The 24,794-nt window shown below is 26.7% G+C and overlaps 1 protein-coding gene across 2 annotated transcripts in view; it reads left to right on the top strand.

Moving 5' to 3' along the window:
* LOC129975741 (glutamate receptor ionotropic, NMDA 2B-like) overlaps positions 1-24,794 on the top strand; it is a 287,159-nt gene that overhangs the window by 244,198 nt on the left and 18,167 nt on the right. Inside the window, exons 9-12 of one of the 2 annotated variants that reach the window (XM_056088928.1) lie at positions 4,441-4,566; positions 6,215-6,238; positions 20,319-20,539; positions 23,313-23,473. In XM_056088928.1, coding sequence (XP_055944903.1) covers positions 4,441-4,566; positions 6,215-6,238; positions 20,319-20,539; positions 23,313-23,473 — 532 coding nt within the window. The remainder of the gene's footprint in view (positions 1-4,440; positions 4,567-6,214; positions 6,239-20,318; positions 20,540-23,312; positions 23,474-24,794) is intronic. The other variant, XM_056088929.1, reaches the window with a different exon arrangement.

The following is a 24,794-nucleotide window of genomic DNA, read 5'->3' as shown; positions in this document are numbered from 1 at the left end:
ATTATTTTGAAATTTCTGAAACACAATATTACCAAAAGATTCGAATATAGTTATTTAGAGCTTCCTTCTACTTTTTTTTTATTTTTAATATTTAAAAATCATAATATCACCAGATAATTCCAGGATAGTTAAGCTTTCTGCAACTTGTTATTTCTCCTATCAATTAAATATTTCTAAATTATAATATTATTTTATGTTTACAGAATATTTATTTACACCTTTCTGTCTATTTTATTCTATTATTTATTTTTTCTTTCATTTTTATTATTATTTTAATGTTACAAGTTAATAATATTACCATAAGATTGGAGAATAATCATTTATAATTTTTTTCTACTTTTTTTATTATTATTTTAATATTTTTAAATCATGATATCATTTATAGAAATTCGCGAATAATTATTTTAAACTTTCTATAATTATTTATTTCTTTTGTTATTTTAATACTTCTAAATCGAAATATTAGCAGACAGATAGAGGATAATTATTTGCAGCTTTCTCTCTCTCTTTTTTTTTTTTTTTCGTTTTTGTTATTATTTTAATATATCAATATCATAATGCTACCAAAAGATTCATGGATAATTATTTACAATATAAATAATGAGCTTGAATAAAATTGCCCATAAGGTTGGAGAATAATCATTTATAATTTCTTTCTACTTTTTTTATTATTATTTTAATATTTTAAAATCATGATATCATTTATAGAAATTCACGAATAATTATTTTAAACTTTCTATAATTATTTATTTCTTTTGTTATTTTAATACTTCTAAATCGAAATATTAGCAGACAGATAGAGGATAATTATTTGCAGCTTTCTCTCTATTTTTTTTTTCATTTTTGTTGTTATTTTAATACATCAATATCATAATGCTACCAAAAGATTCATGGATAATTATTTACAATATAAATAATGAGCTTGAATAAAATCGTCTGTGTGAAAAATAATTCAGAATTTCGTGTCCGAAATCCCTGAGCACGAATGTTTCTGCTACTCTACCCTATTCCCTTCAACTCCCAAAGGGCATTTTCGGTATTGCATTAAATCCGCTTATGGGAAAAGACAGCTCAATATCCTGCATTAGAGATCAGAAGAGATCCCTATTCAGATCCTTCTGCTGATCCATTCATTTCCAGGACATGGTCTGCATCTAGGTTCCAGACATAATTCTCAAATTATGCCATTAAATCAGACGAGTTGACTTAATTATCGAGGCTTCTACGGAACCTATTGAATTAACCCAGACCATATTTCCTGGGCTCCTGGCTCCCATGCAAATGGTATGATAGCAGGGAGTAAATAATCGATTATATGCGAAGACAAATATTTAGCATAGAAATTCTTAAGAGTGGGTATGAAAGGACGGTTTATTGTAATAAAGATTTATTCAGACTCAAAATAGCAATAAGTAAAAGAACTAAATATAAAATAATATTTTTTGGAATTCGGGTATGAAACAATGGATATTTTAAACGAATTCATTCGATAGCAGTAGTTTACGCTCATTAATTTCTGTCTAGAAAATAATTTTTAGTTCAATATATCACTTAAAACAAAGTATTTTAATTATTTAAATTATTATTTATGTGTTCACTCTTGAAGAAATTATTATCTCGTGAATAACAGTCTATATTTCGAAAGATAATTAGATGGCCTAAAAGCAAACTATTTCTTTTAATTATTATATTTTTCTATAAAACTTAAGTTCAATTAGTTTTGTAGAATAATTTTAAAGTCAATGACTTTAAGTAATATTTCAATTTGTTCCTTTTTTTTAGCACTTTGATGATCATATTCATTATTTTCTATATGAATGGGAAATAATTTTGTACAAATTTGAACAGTTTTTAGTTCTGTATAGCATTTTACAAATCGGATTTTAATTAATATATTTGTTTCGAAAAAATTACTGATTTATATGGAAAGGTTCATAATTCGAAAGATAATTAGATAACAAAAAAGAATATTTTAAAGTAACTTGGGATAAAATTTACGAGTAAGACAATTGCATATTATTGCATTAATCATTGAACAAAATTTTAACAATTAAATCTTGATTGATATTTCAATTAGTATATGTGTCTTTAAAAATTTAATGTTATGGTTTTTGTAGAATTATTTAAAGTCAGTTTGCAAGTGCTTTCAAATAACATATTCTTTTGTTCCTTTTTTTTTAGCATTTTGATAGTAATAAATGCTTCAATAATTTGAATAATGTACTGAACATATTTCGTTTAATGAAATTAAACTTGTTTATCATTCACATAATGAAAATAGATTTTTAAAAAAATATTTAATTGTCTCATTAAGTTTTAGAATTAAGAATAATAATTTAAATAATAAATATGATCATTAAATTAAAGATTAAATTTAGTAATTATTCAAATAATTTAGAATTATATTTTAAGAAATCCTAAAATATTAAATATTATATATATATATATAATATTTAATATTTTAGGATTTCAATATTTCTTTCTTTCTACACTTCTGAATAATTTATTATTTTGAAACAAACATAAAATCAGGAAATTCAGAAAAGTAATTTTTAATTATATATACCATACAAGTTTTTAAGTAAAAAAAACATTTTTTTAAATTAAAAATTTTATTTCCTTAATTAAAATTTATTTATTAAAACATTGTGTTTCATATTCAAAGTCCGAGAATTCATTATTAGTATTTCATACATATTCAAAATATATTGAAAAATATCAATATTATCTGAATATAAGCATGAACCATTAAATTAGGTTGGATTAAGTTTCTTTTAAATACCTGATTTTTATATTTTAAATCCTCACGCATTTCCATATGTTAAATGGTCCATTACATAATATATATTTCGGGGCTTAAATATATATTTACTTCTACTTGAACTGTTTACGTTTATAAGAAGTAAACTTATAATTAATGTCGCAATCTAATTTTAAATTACTATTTGATATAATGTAATTTTAAAATGGAGTGAATATGTGCAGATATTTGGTAATACAATATTTCATATTTTATGAAATTAATTACTAAATATATATTGATTTTAACTAAATTTTGAATCTATTTGAGTAATGCAATCTATCAAAATGTTAAAAAAATAATTAGTTTTTGAATTCCCTAATGTATAAGATAAAAAATAAAAACGTATTAAAGAATAAGAATTAGATAATTAATAAGAAATAAACATATTCTTTTAGAATGATAAAAGGCTGAAACTAATTTTTTAAGTCAAAAATATAAACTCATGCAAGTTTACAATAGCACGAAGGGTTAAAATATATAAAGAAATTAAACTTCATTAGTATTATAATAATACTGGAAAACAATAATATAATATAAATAATGATGAACATTCAAACTGGCATGGAATATTCCTATTTGTACCTCGTACACTTGTGACTTTACTTTGATATTCAGACAAATTGACAAAAAAAAAAAAAATTTCTTTTATAAACTAATGAAATTTTTCACAAAACTTACTTATTTTTTATTTTTTCCATCGTATCGAATGCCTCGTAACAGTTTCTAAGTTTAAATTTCATTATTTCAGTCTAAATGCTTTGACTACTATGATATGCTTCTTTAAAAAAAATTTGTAGTTTCATAAATATATATATATATATATATATATATATATATATATATATATATATATATATATATACTAAAGTATTAGAATCAAGTTAATAGGAAAAACAAAAATCAAATAAAAATTAAACCAAAAAAATTATTAAAAAAATATTAAAAAAGAATCCGGCCTGAAGACTTTTTCAAGGGTCACCCTCAGGCAGGGATTCAAATAAAGGGATTTTTTTTTTCTGTGAGGACATACAGACATAAGTCTAATAATGATTCCTCGTGACCCGAAAATCCCCTGAAATTATGCTCAAGAGATATACCATTTTAACAGAAAGAAAATACAAAATAACAAATTAGAAAAAAATAACCACAAAGTAAAAATATCTCTTGAGCATAATTTCAGGGGATTTTCGGGTCACGAGGAATCATTATTAGACTTATGTCTGTATGTCCTCACAGAAAAAAAAAAAAAAAAAAAAAAAAAAAAAAAAAAAAAAACACCCTTTATTTGAATCCCTGCCTGAGGGTGACCCTTGAAAAAGTCTTCAGGCCGGATTCTTTTTTAATATTTTTTTAATAATTTTTTTGGTTTAATTTTTATTTGATTTTTGTTTTTCCTATTAACTTGATTCTAATACTTTAGTATCAATCCATCTGTGTTTTAGAAGTAGCTGCAATTGCGCTCTCTAAATACTATGAAGTTCCTTTTTGGTTTTAGTTTAAATAGGTAATAAATTTTAGTTGCGATTTCGAAACTGTTTTGTTTCGTTTTCAAACTTTTTCTTACTTTAGATTGGTTACTTATATATATATATATATATATATGAATAAATATATTGTATTAATTTATACTATTTCAGAGCCGTTTGATACTATATCCTGGCTAATGATATTACTTATCAGTATACAAGGCGCTGCTTTGGCGATATTCTGTTTTGAATGGCTCAGTCCTTATGGTTACGACATGAAAATGCTACCACCAAGAGGTAAGAATTATATTGCAAAATAGTATGGCGCTTCATTTTTAAAAACTTTTTTTATAAACCTTCGAATTTTTCTGTGAGAGATTATTATATTACATTCTGTATATTATGTATATGATTACATTTATAAATATGTTCATCTAGATAATATTATAGAAAGATAATAGATAATAGGTCTAGATAATATTATCAGACATTAAGAAAAATCAATTTTATAATATTTTTTTTTCTGTTTAACTAGTTTAAACTCTAATAATTGAGAGTACGAACTGAATTTATATTGAAATCTACTAAAGAGCATGTTATCGGTTCTTATAAACTTAAGATAAGAAGTCTGCACAAAAGATTTACAGTTAATAAAAAGTTATAAGAAATTCTACATTTTTTTGGTCTTAAATTCAAATTTATAACTGTCTGGAAATAGAATTACTGACATATGAAAAAAATTTGAATTATACGAAATGTGTTAAATACATTTAAATAATTAAATACCCAGGATTATTTAAATAGTGCAATAGTACAATTAATAGTTCTTTATCTATAGTCAATACGAGTATTCTCTAATAGTACAATTAATAGTTCTTTATCTATAGTCAATACGAGTATTCTCTAATAGTACAATTAATAGTTCTTTATCTATAGTCAATACGAGTATTCTCTAATAGTACAATTAATAGTTCTTTATCTATAGTCAATACGAGTATTCTCTAACTATATACTTTAATTCTTAAGAATTCACAGGTGCAAAATTCTGAATTGTACGTGAATCAAAATTTGCTGTATATGGCTGTTCCCGGCTCCTTCATAACATGTAATTAAAGAACGATCAATATTTAAGATTAGGAAAAATTATTCATGTTTAACATAATTATATTTATTTTAGACCTATTATTTATCTGTTATACACTCTCTGCTTCATACATTTCTTCCTTTTATCATAAACATTTCGTTTGTTTGAGATTGAATATCAGCCTCCAAGTGATCTTAACCATCCTATATTATGTTTGCACATGATTTATATTCTTTTATTATATTACATTTATTATATTCTTTTAAAAGCAAAATTAGCAAATTATTTGAATAAATATATTTATTTTTTCATTTATGCACATAAGTATGAAAGTCTCAAAACGAATTTAGGAGTTGTTGTTTTTTTATTTCAATTTATCACATCATGCAAACCATGTCAATTTTTGAATCAACCGAATCACATGATCCATAGAAAGTAATTTTTAAATAAACACAATAATGTGATGTATAGAGAATTTAGGGATTGTTTTTTTATAAACTGGATCACATGATTTTTAAAGAACTAGATTTTAAATTAACAAAATAATGTGATTCATAGAGTTTAGGAACCATTTTTGGATAATCCATATCATGTTATCCATAACAAAAACTATTTTTAAATTAACCAAAATATGTGATCCATATGAAATTTATATTTGGTATAGTTGAAAAAAGCAGCGTTGCAGAAATAAAAAGAAAGAATTTTTAATAACATAACCAAAAAAAATCTACAACGCTAGTAAATGCAATTCGAACTATGTATAGACATGATACACTTATTTGATATTGTGTTGGATATGTGTACAGAGAAAATGTTATTTAGTTAAATGTTTATTTATTCTGTAATTCCATGGCAACTCAGAGGATCCGTTTGACAGCAGAAAAAGTAAGTTTTTCAGTTCGTATGTTTCTCCGATGTAGGCTTTATTGCAAGCAGCCCGCAGAATTTGTAGAACGTAGAGAGCCAATTCTTGTTTAAGGACAGAATATGCTTTTAAAATGCATGACAATTTTTATTGAATTTTATAAAATTAGAAATTAAATTATGCGAGTATTCGATTAGCTTATGGGAATGCGTCATAAATGAAACATATTTTTATCTTTACGAAGCTTGTTTATTTTTATCGATTGTGGTATTATATCTAATCATCCTATCATAATATGGTATTCCGAATATAACTATTTCTTTTTTAAAACTAAACAGGAATTAAAGATGATTTGACTTTTTAATTTACATTAATAATTAAATATATTAGACGAATTGATACATCATACAAATTTGCACAATAAAATATCTAATTTATAAACCGTTTGTGATAGACATTTACTAAATATGGTAGAAACATATCTTTAATGACGGGATAAATCATAATTTGTATTTTTTAATCATTTAAAATACAATTAAAAAATTTAAATTTTTACACAATTTTTGATCTGATTTCCTATTTGATGAAATATTTTGATATTGTTGAATTTTGGACAATAAATAAATAAATAAAAATAAGAAACATATTGATAACAACCAACGAAATCCCTTATTGGAGATTATCAGTATGCCTAAAATGATAAAATTCAACTTTTCATTACTGGCCAGCTTTACGCGCGTTAAAGATTAAGTGTTTATAAATGATTATGTACCTAGAATGTTTTCTGACACATGATAAATAGTATAGGAATACAATATAAATAATTACATTTCGTATTTTTTTCTAACGATAATTTTAATGACTGAAACACCACACAATATAATTCATTCTAGTTTTAGCTTTTTTCTAACTGGAAAAATATGCTTACATCTACAGCTTGGAAATTAGCTATTGGATCACGATTAGGGTGAACAGAGTGCATGAAAGTATTTTTCTTTATGCACGAATCTCTTCCTTTCAGGGAGATAAATGATTTGACATTTTAGGTTACTACTTTATTTTAAAAACCTGTTTATGTATTCACAAAATATTATTATATTTACACTACTGGTCAAAAGTATTGCAAGTTTGAGAAATTTCAAGTTTTTTCAAGAATAAGGCACCTCCAAAAGTAATATATTCTTTTCATTTAAAGTGATATTTTCTAGTATAAATGTGGTGGGAAGCAATCGTCTGCAACGATTGTGTCGTCCTGGTAGTTTATTATAAAATCGCTCCAACTCGAAGGATTTCATTTTGTTTGTTGCGCTGTCAAAGTGCATTCGTTGTGCATTTCTTTCCAATTTAAACTGTTCATTTCTTTTTAAAATGTGCGAATTAACTCGTGAGAAGCGCCAGGTTGTTATTTTAATGCATTAGGAAAACATTGCAAATGTTAAAATTGCTCATTGATGCGATTGCAGCGAGTCGACTGTTTCACGCCTCATAAAGAGATTCAAAACCGAAGGAATCGTAGATAAAAATCTTAGAAGCGGTCATCCCAGGTTATCGTCTAACGTTCTGATGCTACATTGACACGATTATACCGTAAAAATAGATCTGCAAATTCTGCTACATTTGCAAGAGATTGGAAGGAGTCTAAGTCTGTCATTGCCAGTCTCAGAGCAGACTTAGTACATAGAATTTAGAAAAACCCCAGTACTGACGAAAACAATGCGGTAAAAATGATTGGAGTGGGCCAAGGTATACAAAAATTGGAGTATTTCGGAATGGAGACAAGATATATATTCAGAGACGAAAGTCTTTTCTTTCTTTAATGTTTGACAAGCCTGTCCACGTTTGGGGTAAAGTAAAGGAGAGCATGAGGTCAGAATGCTTGGTTCATGTATCAAAACACCCAGAAAGTGTAATGGTATGGGGGTGCATGTCATATCAGCCAACTGGATAATTTTATTTTGTACAAGGAACCATGAATGGCGATAAGTATAGTGGCATTCTAAAGTTTCATTACTTCGTAGTGCTTGTGACATCTTCCTACGACATAAATGGATATGTCAGCAACATCTAACACCCTGCCATACATCGAAAAAAGTAAGACAAACTTTACAATTAATTTTAAATTTCATTTTAGTTTAGTTCTGACCTCTATATCGGAACATTCGTTATTTTAGGTTAAGGCTGCATTTGCAAAACATGGTATTAATGTTCTCTCATGGTCAAGAAACTCATTAGATTTAAACCCCATTGTGAATTTGTGGAGTATAACGGGAAACAAAATAACTGAGAATCATCCCAAAACGACAACTTCAGGAAACAATAATTAAACTTTTGCACCATGAAATACCTTAAGATGTGTTACAAAATCATGTGGATTCCATGTCTCAAAGTGACTGCTGTGATCGAAGCCAGAGTGCCCCAACCAAATGTTAAATAATGATAAAAGATTTCAATTTATAAAATAGTTATCTTGAACTCTTTTATTATCTTTTCTGATCAAAAGAACTTGAAATGTTTTCTTTACTTCATTTTCTTCCAGAGAAATAAAATGGATTCCGATACTGAAAACCTGTACATTTTGTTTGTATTTTATTCTTTTTGAAATTAAATAACTTTTTTTATTCAATAACTTAATTATATCTTGCCTTTAAACTAATTTAACATATTGACATAAAAAATATCACTTTAAATTTTTAAAAAAATATTACTTTTAGGGGGCTTATTCTTGAAAAAACGTTAAATTTCTCAAACTTGCAATACTTTTGACCAGTAGTGCATATAGAAAAAAAAGCTTAAAAAAAGTTTAAACTTAACATTTGTATAACTCCATAATATCTAAATGAAGTAAATACTCATTAAAAGATTGTTTAGGTTTTTTCTTATAAAATTCGTCCAACATTTAATATTATAATATTTAACATTTTTAATATTAATATTTTTAATATTTTGTTAACTACTTGGTTTTCCAAATGTATTGTGGTTCCAAAATAAATTCCAATGATGTTTACACAAGACAAAAAAGAAAAATAACAATGGAGTCATGTTAACTCCTTGTCTTTGGTTGCGTTCGAAAATTTATGTCTCTTGTTACACGTTAAACAGTTTGAAATACATGTCTTATAAGTGGATGGAGGGTGTCTTCCTTACTCAATAATAATGCCTTCTTTTAAGATGATTCTTCAGATTTTCCGAATTCATACTTTACTTTTAACGGAATTCAGTCCTAAAGCTATTGGATTTCATCACTAGACTATAAAATGAAAGATTTGGTTGACAAACAATTTTAATCAGTATACTGACTTGGATCAACTTTGTCTCCACCAGCACAGCAACAGCACAAACACAATCCAAACCTGTCCACATAAGTCACAAAGGCATCATATATTTTGATAAACTAATTAGATATTTAATTAAACATATTACTGTAGTTGGTATAAAATTTAGACACAAGTAATAATTTCAATGCTCCGTTTCTGTAAAGTGGATTAGATGTTGCCTATTTTTTGTTTGTTTGTTACTTTCTGAGATCGTTTTCAAGGTGCCGTATAAAGAGATCGATCTTGATGTTATCGGTTTTACCTTGAGTTTCTTGTTTAGCTAATTGGTCTAAACTGTCACTTCTCAGAACTTCCAAATGAATTGTAAACCAGAAGATACTAAATTCAGCGGCATACGAGTAAATCTCAGTTATGATTGATAATGATTAAATACCTTCAAGCGCTTCAATTAATACCGAAACAGAGTCTTCAAAAAGATAGAAGAATTTATGTCATTTACTTGAAACACAATCGTTCGTAAGTTTGTATAGTGAAAATATAATTTATGTGTGTGTGTGTGTGTGTGATGAATATTTTAATTTAATCAGTGCAATTTAAAATGTATTTCTTATGACAATTGCAAAAACACAAATTATTTTTTAGTATTTTATCAGGAAAAAAATATAATTAATTCAGAAATTTGAAAATAATCCAATGTAAAATAATGAAACATGGATTTTCATTTCTTTTATTAATAAAAGACAAAAATTAGAAGGAAAAAATCTGTTTTCCATTTCTAATCTCTCATTTTTTTTCCTTTAATTTTTTTTCCATTCGTTATGTTCAAGAAACTGCATTTTTCTAAAAGATATCATTTGGAATTTTCAAAGTATCTTTTTCTAATTCTAAAGTTAAGACAATGTCATTATTTCTCCAAGTAATTCTAATCCTATTATTCATTCAAAAGTAAAAGTAATTATAATCGCATTACTTTTTCTATTCTAAAATTCATTATTAAAACGATTTCATTAAATACTGTTTTCATCAGCTAACTTTTTTTCCAACGGATTGAACAATTTTTTTTTTAATTATTGTCACATTTAAAATAAAAAGTATTCATATTGTAGAGAGAAATTAATAGAATTTCATATGTGTTTACTATTCCTTAATTCAGGGCAAATTTATATTAAATCCCTAATCTTAACGAACTCAATTTTAATGGAAGCACTATGCAATTCAGTTAAAAGAAGCTTAGAATATTTATTACGTTAATATTTATTTTCCCCAGTAGAATCTTACCCATTTGAATCTATTATTCTGTTATAATATTTCAGTTGATTTCGAAATATATAGCTATGGATATCCTGCATTACTAATCATTTGTTATGGAATTACTTAAATATGAGTACTGTTCTGTGTTTACATCAAAATATTGTTCTTGTCCAATAACTAGGAATAAAATTAATACAATCAAAAATATGACTGAATTATACAATTCTTTACATACAAATTTAAGTAGCTTTAAAAGAATTTTATTGTTACAACTCAGAATATAACTCATAATGCTTGTCTTTACATCTTAAGCATAATGTTTACAAATGTCTTAAATTTCCATACGATAGAAACATATTTTCTTATAATTTTTTTAATTCCATCCTAGGGGAAATGCAAGGGTTTTACACTTTGTTACATATCCCAGTCATTTGGGAGAACATTTTTATGAAGGCAAGCATGAGACGTGTTGCTGTGGTATCTGGTAAATTCATATATCTTCAATTAAGTAAAATGGTTCCCAATGTATTCTTGAAGAAAACTGCTGAACATCTCAAATTTAAGTGCAGAATTCAGTGATTACATTTGATACATTTCTTAAATATTCCAAATTGCTTTTAAAACCTGGATAACAGACTTCTTTACAAAATCAAATACTACTTTCCTAAAAAAAATGATTTACACCAGATTTGAATATTTTAGTGATCCATTGTGTATAATATATATATAATTTTTTTGAACTCAAAGATTTGTTCAAATGAATAACAAACATTACAAAATGTTCAAATGAATAGTTTGTTCCTCAATTTTGAATAAACTATTAATCATTAAATGAAGCGATTTCTGGTTATTTTTATAATCCATATTTTCCTGGAAAGATGTTTCTGCCTTTGCTTTGTTTAATAAATACCTTTATTTTTAATCAATATATTTCACCATGAAATATTTGTTATTTCAAGTTTCAGCTATATTGCAATACGCTGTACTGATAATATAAAAATAATTATGTTATAAAAGTTTAAAATAGTCATCTCTAATCTCAAAGAAAATTATTGGCAACAACAAATTCTTTCACGGGCAAAGAATTTTAAACGAAAAAAAAAATTTAATTGATTTCCTGCATTTAGAGTGAAAGTTTTAAGAAGATATTTTGAACTTCGTACGTGTGTATTAGGGATAAAAAACTCTGATCTAACCTCTTTCGCCTAACAACTGGCTTTTCGACATTATTAGTTGCTAAAAATTGCAATTAAATATCTTGTATGATTAAAGTTAATTGATTATCTCAGAAAATATTTTTTTCAAATACTGACAGATATACAACTCGAAGTATTTAAAAGCATTATACCAATCTTCTTATTGTGTTATACATTTCTCATTTTTTCATTCTATATATTGTACACACATTTATAAAACAAAAAGAGCAGCATTATTTAAAAATTAGCGTGTTTTAAAATATTTTCACCTTTTCTGGATTCTGAATTTAAGAATTAAACACAAGAAAAACAAAATTTCAAAACTTTTATGTCCTATAGTGAAATCTATTAAACATCAGAAAAATGAGCCTAATCTTCATATCTTCATCATTAACAATGGAAAATAAACAAGGATTAAATATTAATACCTACAATGAAAACGATTTGAGTTTCATTTCAATAATTAAATGTATTGTTGTATAAATAAAAAAAAATAATTAAAAATAAAAAAATATATGACAATTAAATTGATATCATTATGAAGATAATGTTTTAAATTTTAAGATGTCATAAAAATCCCTCTTGTTCCATTATATTTTTTAGTGGTTACAGCAAAGAAAACATTAAAATTTTTATTCATTTTTAAATAATTGAAATTTAAAAAGTCGCTTTAAAATTCGCATTATTAGTCTCCAATTCAAATGATGTGGAACTGTAGAGTTCTAATTGAGTGGATTAAGAAAGCCAACGTTCAACGTTCGAAAGAACGCCACCACATACACACACACACATCCATCTTTGTTATCAGTAAAGATAATAGAGCAATGCATTTAAGAGTATAAAAACTGCAGGTGATCACTATCTCTCACAAAATCAGAGATGCCAAGAGAATACATAAATCAGACTTATCAAATTATTTTGGATAAACAACAAGAAATATCATTTAAGCTGAATGAATTTTCAAGATCTTAATGGAATTTTAATTTAACATAAGAAATGTGCTGGATTTCTGAAGATAAATTTCAATCTTCTTTTTCGGACATAATAATATATTTTCATTAGAAAATATTTTTTTAAGTGAAAATCTTATTAGTTATTTAAATATTATACCTAATTAACAAATTTACTTTCAAAAAATTAACCAAAACTGAAAATTTTATTCTATATTTTGGAACATTTTTTTAATTCTGTAATACTAAATGTAATGCTAATATTGAATACATATATTGAAATAATAATTGAACGAGACTCTATGACTCCAAAATATTCATTTACAATGTTACGGAATCCTAAGCTAACTTGCATTCAAAAGAATAATAGCTCTTTTTGTTTCATGATATTACATTAAAAATATGATTTTATTAAGTTATTCGGTTTGGAATGTGGCCAAAATATATTAGATTATTCGAAGGTGTAAATATAAAATTTGGCTTAATCAAAATATAAGAAAACGTTGAAATTTTAATTGGTCTTAATCAGAAATACTAAGGCTATGAATATTTGAACTTTTTAATTCTTGAATTATTTTTAAATAAAAAAAAAAATATCTCACTAGTTTTTCACTCAGATTTTAGTTTCATTAGCTTTCTCGTGACCCGGAAATCAAAAAAATATGCATTAAAATTTTATCCTTTCAACGATTTAAAATGTTAATAGTATGAATTAAATTATATATTTAGGCAATTACTTTACAAAACGCTATTTACTTTGAACTTGGTTTTTTCCTTCGCAAAACCACTCAATTTGCTTTGAAGAGGGGAAAAAATAAGGCCAGGGTTAAGATTTTTTTCTCTTCGAATGTTACTTTACAGTACCAATCTTTTTTTATAAATATTTATTTAATATTCACCGAAATATCTATATATAAAAATTGTATATAGCATGTTGAAAAATTTTGTTTAGCAGGTTGTATCTCAATTTTTAACATTTACAATTACAACTTTTGTTAAATACTTTTTTCAAAAACAATAATTAAATGTAACTAAGAATTTGTGAAACATTTACTAATATTAATTTATTCTTACTTTGCATCTGAAAAATAAAAAATAAGTGGTGCACATAATTTATTATTTAATTGCAAGTGATAATTGAAAATAAATATAAATTTCAATTGTTTTAAATTCTGAAAGTGATTGATATACATCGAGAGAGTTTATGCATCCTTAGAGAGTGTAATAAATCGATTCTCTTACATTTCATGACACTAGATGCCTTTGCAGACAGACTATCCTTCTTGCCTAGATTATTGACCTACTAAATGTTTAATAGCGATTAGTTAAGTCGTAGTAATTATCCATCTGGTGACCGTTAAGTGTATTTTAGAGCTTGTTAAACTTTCTGTTTGGCACACATTTCTTTATTTCTTTTACAACTTTTTTCCCTCTGACTTATTGGAATGCTGGCTCTCTCCAAAGTATATTTAATAGCATATTGCATCTCCATTAATTAGTGAAATATTGAAACAAGCGCAACTGTAGAACATTTACTAAAGCAGTCTAAATGTTCGTACATTTAGTGATTTGTTTACCTTTCACTGTTAACATTTTGCAATAAGTAATAAGAATAATTCTTGTTCAACATATGTTGGCGTTATAAATAGAGAAAGATAATCCAGGAGCTGCTGCTTCAATTTATCACATGTTTTGAGTGTGGCACATTTTTTCGTCGTAGGTGCTTTTTGATTAATATGATTTTAAGAAAAAGTGCTTAAACCAACGGAAGGGTACTTTGGTAAAATGATTGTTATTATTATTATTTCTTTTTGCCCTCATGTTTTACTATATACAGTATTTTCTAAAGTTTTGCTGTTTTTCTTATCGCCACTTATAATTAAGTTGTGTGTGTGTGTGTGTGTGTGTGTGTAAGTGCGTTTGTTAGCACTTTTAAAGGCTAAAGCGTGTGCATGTATGTGTTAGTGGTCTAAAAGCTAAATCGTGTATGTGTTTTGTAGAGTGGTGATTTTCACCTACGAGAAATTGGTCTTAATTATAATTAATTAAAAAGTTAGCTGAATTTTGTCGCTTATCCTACCTTACCTTTTGAAAATACATTTGCTCTGTAAAACGTGACCTTTTAAAAGTTTCTTCTATCTGCAATATTTTGAAGCACAACGTCATTTGTGCTCTGTGTAATAATGCCCTACTCTTGAGAAAATATGACTGTTCAAGACTTACTTTAATTTCTGTGAAAGCAATATTGTTCTATTAAATGAGACAAAAATAGTCTATATTTTAGATTTAACTCAAACTGTAATGGATGATAAAAATTTAAATTTTCCTCTTTAGTTCTATTTTCTGCCAATTCTATTAGAATTTTAAGTATAGTAGTAAATCCCAAATTGTACTTAGGAATAATAGTAATAATTAAATTATAGTGATAATAATAAATTTAGAAAAAAATTGCAACTAAAACTAATAGAATTAATTATTATTACATTGTGAAATGATATGTTCAAATTTTGCAAATACATATGAATAAGCATTTATTTCAGTTTTTTTTTAACTAACATATTACCACCTTGTCGTTTTCACGTGTGTTTCTTATGCATATATCGACGTACCCAAAGATTTTTAAAGCCACAATGGGGCCTTGAATTTTAAAAAAGGGGGGCAAAGTTTCATTTACAGAAGAGTTTTTTTTTTATCTTTACATTTAAACTGCTTTATTTTTAACTAAATTACAGGCATCGTATGGCCTGAAATTACCGGACCGTCATTAGAGTATTGTATAATTTTGCATGGTTGTGAAATGGGGGAGGGGGGATGTGATGAAGAATTCTGGAGTCAAGAAAAATTTCCAGACTTAATAACTTCCTTACTTCCTTACTCAAACTAAATTATCTAAGAAATCTACTTAAATATTTTAAGGATACCTTTATTAATTGAATTAAAGTTCAATCATCAATAAATATTGTTGCACTATTCTTTCATTAGAATTTTTTCTTGGAAATTATTAAATATTTGCATTAAACTAATTTTCTGCTTGATTATTAAAATTAATTGCCGCACACTCTTGCTTATTTTTCATTTAGAATCTGCGGTAAAATTTCTTTCCAGAAAATGGGACTGCTCAAAATTTTCTTTACCTTTATAAATATATGTGATATCAATTTAAGGGTATCTAAATTCATATGAATATTCTTTAGTTTGAATTATCCTCTCTAATTAGAATTTTGCCTTACTCCCAGACTCCAGAAAACCTTCTGTCACTTTAGAACCTCAATAATTCTGTCCTTAAACAAGTATCGTTCTATGGATGCATGATTTTCATTACGCTAACTGCATGTGCGTAAAGCATAAATTAAGTCTCGAGTTGAGAAGCAAACAATGCTGCTGCATCACACCTACATGGAAGCATGAAAGCATAACTAATGACATTAATAGAGTCGGCTAATCTTGTAGCAGTCTGTAGTGGAACGCGTTAAATTAGTGAAGCGACTCGGCGTAAAGCTTCAAGGTTAATTAACTTGGAACTGATCGTCCCCGCAACTGTAGCTGGTGCCGTAGTAATTCGAAGTAGGGAAGGCATGAGAAAGTCCGACGTCAGATTCTAATTTGGATGTTTGGTGAAATAAAACAAATCACTGGTATTAGATGCTGCTGGTTTTTTTATCCAACGGCGGCATGCCGTTACGAAAAAGTCATGCATGTATGGTTTTTATTTCAGATTAAAAGAATTTCAAGAAAAAAAATTAATTCTATGAAGTTTAAGAAGCTATAAATTGTAATCACATGGACTACTAAATGGAACGTCATATCTTTTTAAATAGAGTCACATCTTTCAAACTAAATAAAGTGAATTCAAATTTATTGATACAGATTCATAGAAGTAAATTTAATAAATTATACATTCATAACAATCCTTAAAGAAACAGCATAAATTATAAATACTAATTTACATTTAATTACTATTATGTTACTGAATAAGAATTGTTTTAGAGAAAAGATATTCTATTTTTATTGAGCCTGATATATATATTTCTTAATAATAAAATCATTATATAATACCTGTTTATGATATAAAATACAAACAAATAAATAAAAATCATACTTGTTCAAAATTAATTAAATTTCTCAATAAATATAGGTTTTTTTTTTATGTATAAAAATCATTATACCTTAAGCATTTTGTCATTCACAGAAATGGTATCTCAACTTTTCTGAAGGATTATTTTTTAAATGCATTTCTTTCTAACTGTTAAAATTTGTAAAACTTTATTTCTAGAATACTTTCTATATTCACTTCTTTTTTTAATCTTTTGCTTCCTTTCAAAGCGACTTTTAAAGTTCTTGCAACTGAATTAGACGGCTGAATATGTATCAAAATATGTTGAATAATGCTTTCAAAAAACAGAAACATTTTTTTAAAAAACCGATTCAGCTTAAAAAAATATCGAAAATCAATTTTTAATTATTAAAGGACACTTCAGGGTCTCTGCGTTTTGTATCTTTAATGTAGCATCTAGCTGTTTTAATGAATCAAATTCTGGAACATGAAAAAAAGACATTAAGTAATTACTTTAGAAACATCTCATATCAGTGAACAATTTTAAACTATTTCTCAGTTAAAAATATTTATAATTTATTTTTGAATCCATAAAAAACACTATTTTGATATTTTAAGAGTTTTTTTTTTTTTACAATTTTGTTAACTTGTATTTTGGAATTCTTAATTTTTTTCTCATCTATCAAGAAAAATCCAAAAGAATGTCTTCGATATCTGCCTCTAACAATTATTTTTTATACATTTTTCAATATTCAATTATTTAAATTTAAACATTTGTACATTTTTTCCCTATCTCATAATATTTATTATAATGCTTTCTAATGATTTGTTTAATACGTTTTAAAACATTTGCTATTTCTCTGCTTTAATTAGTTCATGAAGATTGTAGTAATGTTTGCCAAGTTTTAATTCCTAAATAATCATCTAAGAATTTGTCCCTGTTTCATAGTTTCTTTTTATAACAATAGCCAATTATTTAAACCGGTTTGATTAATCTCAGTCCTAACTCCATTGTATTTTTTTTTGTTTTGTTTAATGCTCTAATAAAGAATATTCTGATAGACTCCATGAAATGTAACTGATTCCTTATATAAAATTATATAGTGAATACAATTTGATTTGAAAGTTGTATTATAATTTTTTCCTTGCAATATAATCGTCTTATTTGGTCCAACAGTGAATCTTTCATAAAAAGGAAATAATTTACTCATAAGTGCTTTTAATCATTGTTGAATTTAAATCTTCTTTAATGTAAGTAGTAGATTTTAAGGTTCTTTATAGATTTTACAGATTATAAATTCTAGATGTATCTTAATTGATATACAATTGTTTCAAAAGCACCATTGCACTTTTTATTCTTTTTCTTGTGATACAATTGTCTCATCTCATCCCACTTCAAACTTTTCGAAGAAATAAACATATCCATTCCAAATTTGATAGTTTATTTGAAATTCATTAATAATTCCTTCAATTTAAAACTTCTGTAATTATTGAATAAATTTAATATGAAAAGAGTATAAAATTTGTAAAGTTCTTTTTGATAAAAAAATATTTTTTTAAAACTGCAATTTGACAATATTTAAAACATTAAGCAGAAGCACTGATTGATAGGTTATAAATTGTATAATTATTTTCATGTATTTTTAAATTGAGTTATTTGGCCTGAAAGAAAATATTTAACATACTTTTAAATTAATATATTTAATTTTTTACAAATAAGGCAACCTACAAAGGGTTAATTGGAAGAAAAAAGAAATACCTCCTGAATTGTTCAGTTTATATAGCTACGTGCAATCATCAGATACAAATGAAAGGTAGTGTTCCTTTAAGCAGAAATAATTATAACAAATAATTATCAGCTTACTCTTTACTGCTCAGTGCCCTGTGAATATTGTATAAGACTAATCAACAGGATCCAAATAAGCTAACTTTAAAAAAAATCTGTAATACAGATAAATGCCAGAATTGCTCATATCAGAATATAAAAGTAGATTATGTGTCCTTTTGTCCTTTGTTTGTCCTAATTTATTTCGTGCTGCCCTCTATTGGCTAATTTTGGCATTTTTTGAATATCATAACATTTTGATTCACTTGATAATTACATCATATGTTTGTTTTACTTTTACTTAAGTTCAGATATTTTATTTAATTAACTTCTACTAACGTTTCTAAGCATGTTGTATTAAATAATATTTTCCCATTTAGATTATCATTTATATATTTTGCAATCATTTATTTTGTAATAAGGAATGACTGCAAAAGATTCGATTTCCTTTTTTATTTTGAACCTGAAACTCAGCAAAATTACAGTTTTGAATTCTCCTTAATCAATAGTACCGCAATTTTGCAATCATTCTTAGTATCAATTTTGTTTTCAAAAGCGATATGCAATAGCATTTTTGTAGATAATCTAGAAACAAGGCATGTAGTAAAATAGATTTTAGATAAGCATGTGAATAAAATCCATTATCGACCATTTCATGCATGGGTTCGTTTCCAAACTTTTCTTTAAAAATAATCCATGCAAATAGTAAATTAGTGAAACGCATGCATGGAATATCTTGTTCATATTTTTGAGAAATTGGCATTAAAGAATTCTTTTAAGTGTTTCAGAAATCTCCCATCAGTTAATAAAATTAATTTTTGAGATGCTAGTAGGAGTTAATACTAGCTTTATATATATATATATATATTAAAATGGAGCTTAATGCTATATTTCTTTTTCAAAAATATATATAATTATGAAGAGACAAAGTAGCTATATTTATAAAAGTTTAATACATGAAATGTTAAGCTATTTTTAATAATTTTAACATTTATGAACAATTTATGCTAACTTATGTTACTGTGTGAAAATAATTCCCTCATTTATTAATTTAGCATAGTAGTGAATATTAACTACTATGCTTCAGCTCAAAGAGTCTAATTAACAATCACAGAAAATTGCTAAATATTTTGAATATCTTCCCTTTTAATATTCATTTTTTCAAGACACTAATTTTTATAATAATTTAGCTTTATTCCGAAAACTACTCTGTTTAATGATTTAGAAAATAATGTATAAAACATTATTTGACATCTATAAGAAAAAAAGAAGGTTTCTCATTTTTGATTTAGAAATTAAAAATTGTAAATTTTATTAAGCTATATTTTAAAACAATTGAGTTATATCTAGTAAAAGACAAAATAATAATATAAAGAAAGGTGTAAAGTTAAAGTACTATTAGAAATTTCAGAACTATTACCTCCTACTTTTTACTCTTTTGTACATTACTGTTAAATTCTTTAAAAAGTATCATAAATTTTTAAGTTATTGAGTGAACGTGATTTTAAATATTCTTATCATCATTCTAAGATATTTCATTTCTTTCAAGATCACAAATTTTCCTTATTTCGGACTTACTGGCTGGTGTGGGCTATACTTTTTGGTGCTGCTGTCAACGTTGATTGCCCCAGAGGTTACACGGCTAGATTTATGTCAAATGTATGGGCTATGTTTGCAGTCGTTTTTCTCGCCATCTATACCGCCAACTTGGCTGCTTTCATGATCACACGGGAAGAATATTATGATTTGTCAGGAATTGACGACAAACGAGTAAGTATGGCTATATTTATTTCAATTTACTCATTTTGATACTTATTTTTTCATACATATATGTGTATATATATATAAAGATGAATGCTTGTTTGTATGCCTTTATGTAGATGCCTACAAATTTTATCTGATCTTAAAGAAATTGTATATATGCGCTCTTTAAAATAAGAGGAAAGTCACAATTACCTTTATAGAGTTCAAAAATGAATTAAAGTATAATTTAATTCATTCAAAAGGAGTGGTCTTCCTGGAATTTTCTAACGCATTATTCAATGTCATATGGCATATCTACCTTCCTACGAATAAAACTCTAATCACTGCATAAGCCCGTTAATAACTTGCATGGCATTATTAAACTATTATTACCTAATATAAATGTTTGCCATTAATTTAACTTTTCCATTGAAATTATCGCGATAATATTTATTTTGGAAGCCTTCTTGAGGGCTGATTGACACCAAAGTTTGACACAAAACTATAATTGTAGTGCAACATTCCCCGATTCCCAGTACTGATAAGACATTTACTGCCAGCTGTGTCGTCGCTATTACTTACTAAACTCCTCCACCTCGAGATAGCCAGATGGTGGACCTTTTCACCTGGGTGGTCTCGCATCTGTTCATTGGCGACTACAGTGAAAGCCCACATGTGGGAATTCCTCATCCAACAGATATTGAGAGTACCTTCAAAGAGAAAGGGTTTTCCAAAGATCTGGATTCTAAATGTTTCTCATTGTGAAAGGACTATGATAATTCCGTGTTCCAGAATAGTCAGTTATGAAATATGCATCAGTAAAAGGACCTTCCCACGATCTGCTGGCTCCGCTGAGGGAGCATATTGCTGAACCCCGATTGGCCGAAAAAGAGCTCAAATGACCAATGTAAATTAAGAGACGGAGATTGTCACCGAAATAAAGTGAGGAGAATTTTTTAGGGGGAGGAGAAGAAACGAATTGCAGGACTACTTGCTGTTGGACTACTCCCACGAGTTCGGAGTCCGAAAACCAACTGAATTTGAAGATAAACCTTCAACTTTGACTGTTGTGTCTCCTACTATAGATGTAAATAACTATTTATCTGACCAAGATTAGAACAAGTTGTTCTTTTGTATATATAGGGCTGTAAAATAAAGAATTTTCTGGAAAATCTGCTTCGTTATTTGATCAGTCTAGATCAAGACATTACAGTAGTAAAAAGGTACACATACTGAATTTGATTGATTTAAGTCATTGCGTTTATGGGTTTGCGAAAGTACTGACCGACAGATGATCAACCATTTGATAGATTTGATTCAAAATTTGATACGAATCTACATTTTAGATGCTAATGCTGTGTATGAAATTTTAACCAACTTTCTCTCTTCGTTTTGTAATTATGGAGTTCACTTGTTCTCAAAATAGCCAGACAGACTTTAGGCGACTTGATTTCTTTCAAAAGTTGATAGAAGTCAACAACTTTAGTTGCAATTTCAGATGCCAAATTTCAGCAGTCGTGCTCAAAGCTATTTGAGTTCTCATGTGCACAAACATATATTATTCTCAAAAATAGATTTTTCCAATTTAAAAATGTCTGAAAAATGGAGATTCATCAAAATTTCGAGTTCAAATTTTTCGATGATTGCAATACATCTTTTATATTTCGTATACGAGAAAGTGAAAGTAAATGAGGTTTTGTTGTTTTCTGCTATACCTTCAAAAATTATTATTTCGCAAATTACTTTATTATAATACACAAATTATGACGTATACAAAAAAAAAACTACTTTGCATCACTTTAGATTCAGCTCTCCAGCCAAAATGCTCTCTACATATATCAATTTTATTTCCGTTAATTTTTTTTTCTAATTTTTATTTATTTAAAAAATATAACAAGTATATTTTTAAATATATCTAAGCATATTTTATAATAATTTATTATTTTAACTGGATATACATTGCTTTCATTAGTATCAAATAAGTATTGTGTCTATTTAATCTTTTTTATATAGTTAAGATATTCTTAAAAAAATAAAGGTTCTAAAATTAATCCAAAGTCAGCAATCATGCCATAATTTTTGAACTAGATATTCGTTTATTTTTTGTTTCGGTTTTTTAATTTTCGAATAAATTTAGTTTTAGTCTCGGTTGGAAATTTTCAAATCTGTCATTAGCTCTCAGAGTCAAAATTAATTTGATGTCTGCATTATCTAAGAAATCTTACATTCTAAAATCAATATGAAAAGAAAAACCGTATATGAGTTATTTACTTTAAACAAAACAAAAACTGTTTCTGAATAGACAAATTGTTACTCTGTATGGCTTTAACATTTAAAGATATAAATATAGATTTTTGATTCTATTTGCATTTCCTTTCATTCATTTCTACAACGCATTTTCTGGAATATTCTGTATGTTGAATACCGATAAGCTGCATGTTTCGTAACATTCTTGCGTGAATTAATGATTATAGTGTCATTTTTCAGAAATATCGTGTGGATAAATATAAATATTTCAGTTAATCCCAAAAAACAATTGTGTGGACGAATGAAAATTCTTAACAAAATTTTGAGTGGATGAATATAGATTCATTATTCCCAAATTTTGAAAAGTGATGGCTATCATTTTTTAATTGTGTTCAAGCATTTGTTCTCTTCACATAAAAAAAGTACATACATAATACCAATTTGTATGAATACTCTTCAGAGAATACTGAATACCCTTTATGAAATATTTTAAAACATATGATGACATATTTCTGTTCTTTTAATAAAGAAATAATCTATTTTCTTTTCGTAGCTCACGAATCCTTACATGACCGATCCTCCATTTCGTTTTGGAACAATACCTAATGGAAACACAGAAGCCGTCCTCAAGAGAAATAAGCACCGGCTCTATACATGGATGCGCAAATTCAACAGGTCATCGGTGCAGTTAGGGGTGGAGGCAGTTAAAAGAGGGTGAATGTTGGAATTTTTTCATTTAATTAAAAACATCTTTTCTATTATTTTCCATAGTTCTAAGAATTACGACACACTTGTTCACCCAAATAATCAGATATGTCTGCTTTCATCTTTTTTTTTAATTTATGATTTACAGTCATTTAAATGCAGTGTGTATCATATAATGTATTTTGTTTTCATTTACCTATTTAAATTACAATGGTAATATATTGTAGTGGGGGAAAAATTAGTAAAATATTTTGACTGTGCTTATTTTTCATGTGATTTTAAATGTATATAACGTGAGCATAAATCTGTGACATCTAATGATCGCATTTATGTTAAGGATAAAAAATGAAAGATAGAAAAAGAGTGTACAGTCAGGCATCATCAAGAAGAATGAAAACCTTTCGAAAATAATTTACTTGTCAGTATATCAGAAAACCAGCGAAAATTATCTTACCGAAACGTTTTTGCAACAAAGTTTAATTTCCTCTCTTTCCCCACATAAAATTTGGATTAGGGACCTGAAAAAACTCAAATTTTTATTTTCAGAGTCTCGCATATGGGAATTACGTGCTTCCTAGTAAAGAAAACTAGATATGCTTTTCGAGCGATTGAAACGAACAGAGATTTAACTAAACCATTCCATTTTTAAGTTATTTCATTTATCTGTATACGTATATACAGATAAAAGAGTTAAATCCTTTGATGGATGTGATTGAACATGATTTGAGGTTCTGCGCCTTAAATTTTGAAACTATGTATCAAATTTTAACTTTCCTGCTCTTTACACTTTTTAGTTATGTTGTTCACCTTCGCTCTGACACACGGACAGATGAAGTTTCTCTGAATAGATATTTTCAAATTTTAATAGATATCTACACATTTGTGTTAAATGCCACATGCAAATTTTATCAGTCTAGATAAAATAAATTTTAAGAAATCTATAATTAGAGATTGCAATACCGGACCAAAATTTCAATACCGGTATTCGGTATTTTTTAGATCTTAATACCGGGATACCGGTTTTAATACCGGTATTAGAAATTTCAGAATAATAAAGAAAACACATGTTTTATTTTATTTGCCAGTTTTATTAAAGAGTGTAAATATCACAAAAAAGAATTTATAACCTATATATTATAACAGTATATAAAGAATCACAAAAAAGTAAAGGAACATCTTATTTATTTAAATCACAAAAAAGTGTAAATATCATTATTCAGTCTGTGGTACTATTACAAATTTTTGAAACGTGATCTTAAAAAATATAATGTATCAATTATATTGTTATTAAACTTGAAAAGTAATTTTGTAGAAAAATGACCAGCTGTCG

Source organism: Argiope bruennichi, chromosome 7, assembly GCF_947563725.1.
Source record: "Argiope bruennichi chromosome 7, qqArgBrue1.1, whole genome shotgun sequence".
NCBI lineage: Eukaryota > Metazoa > Arthropoda > Arachnida > Araneae > Araneidae > Argiope > Argiope bruennichi.
The sequence above is the reverse complement of the archived record's forward strand: the minus strand, read 5'-3'. Positions and strand labels throughout refer to the sequence as shown.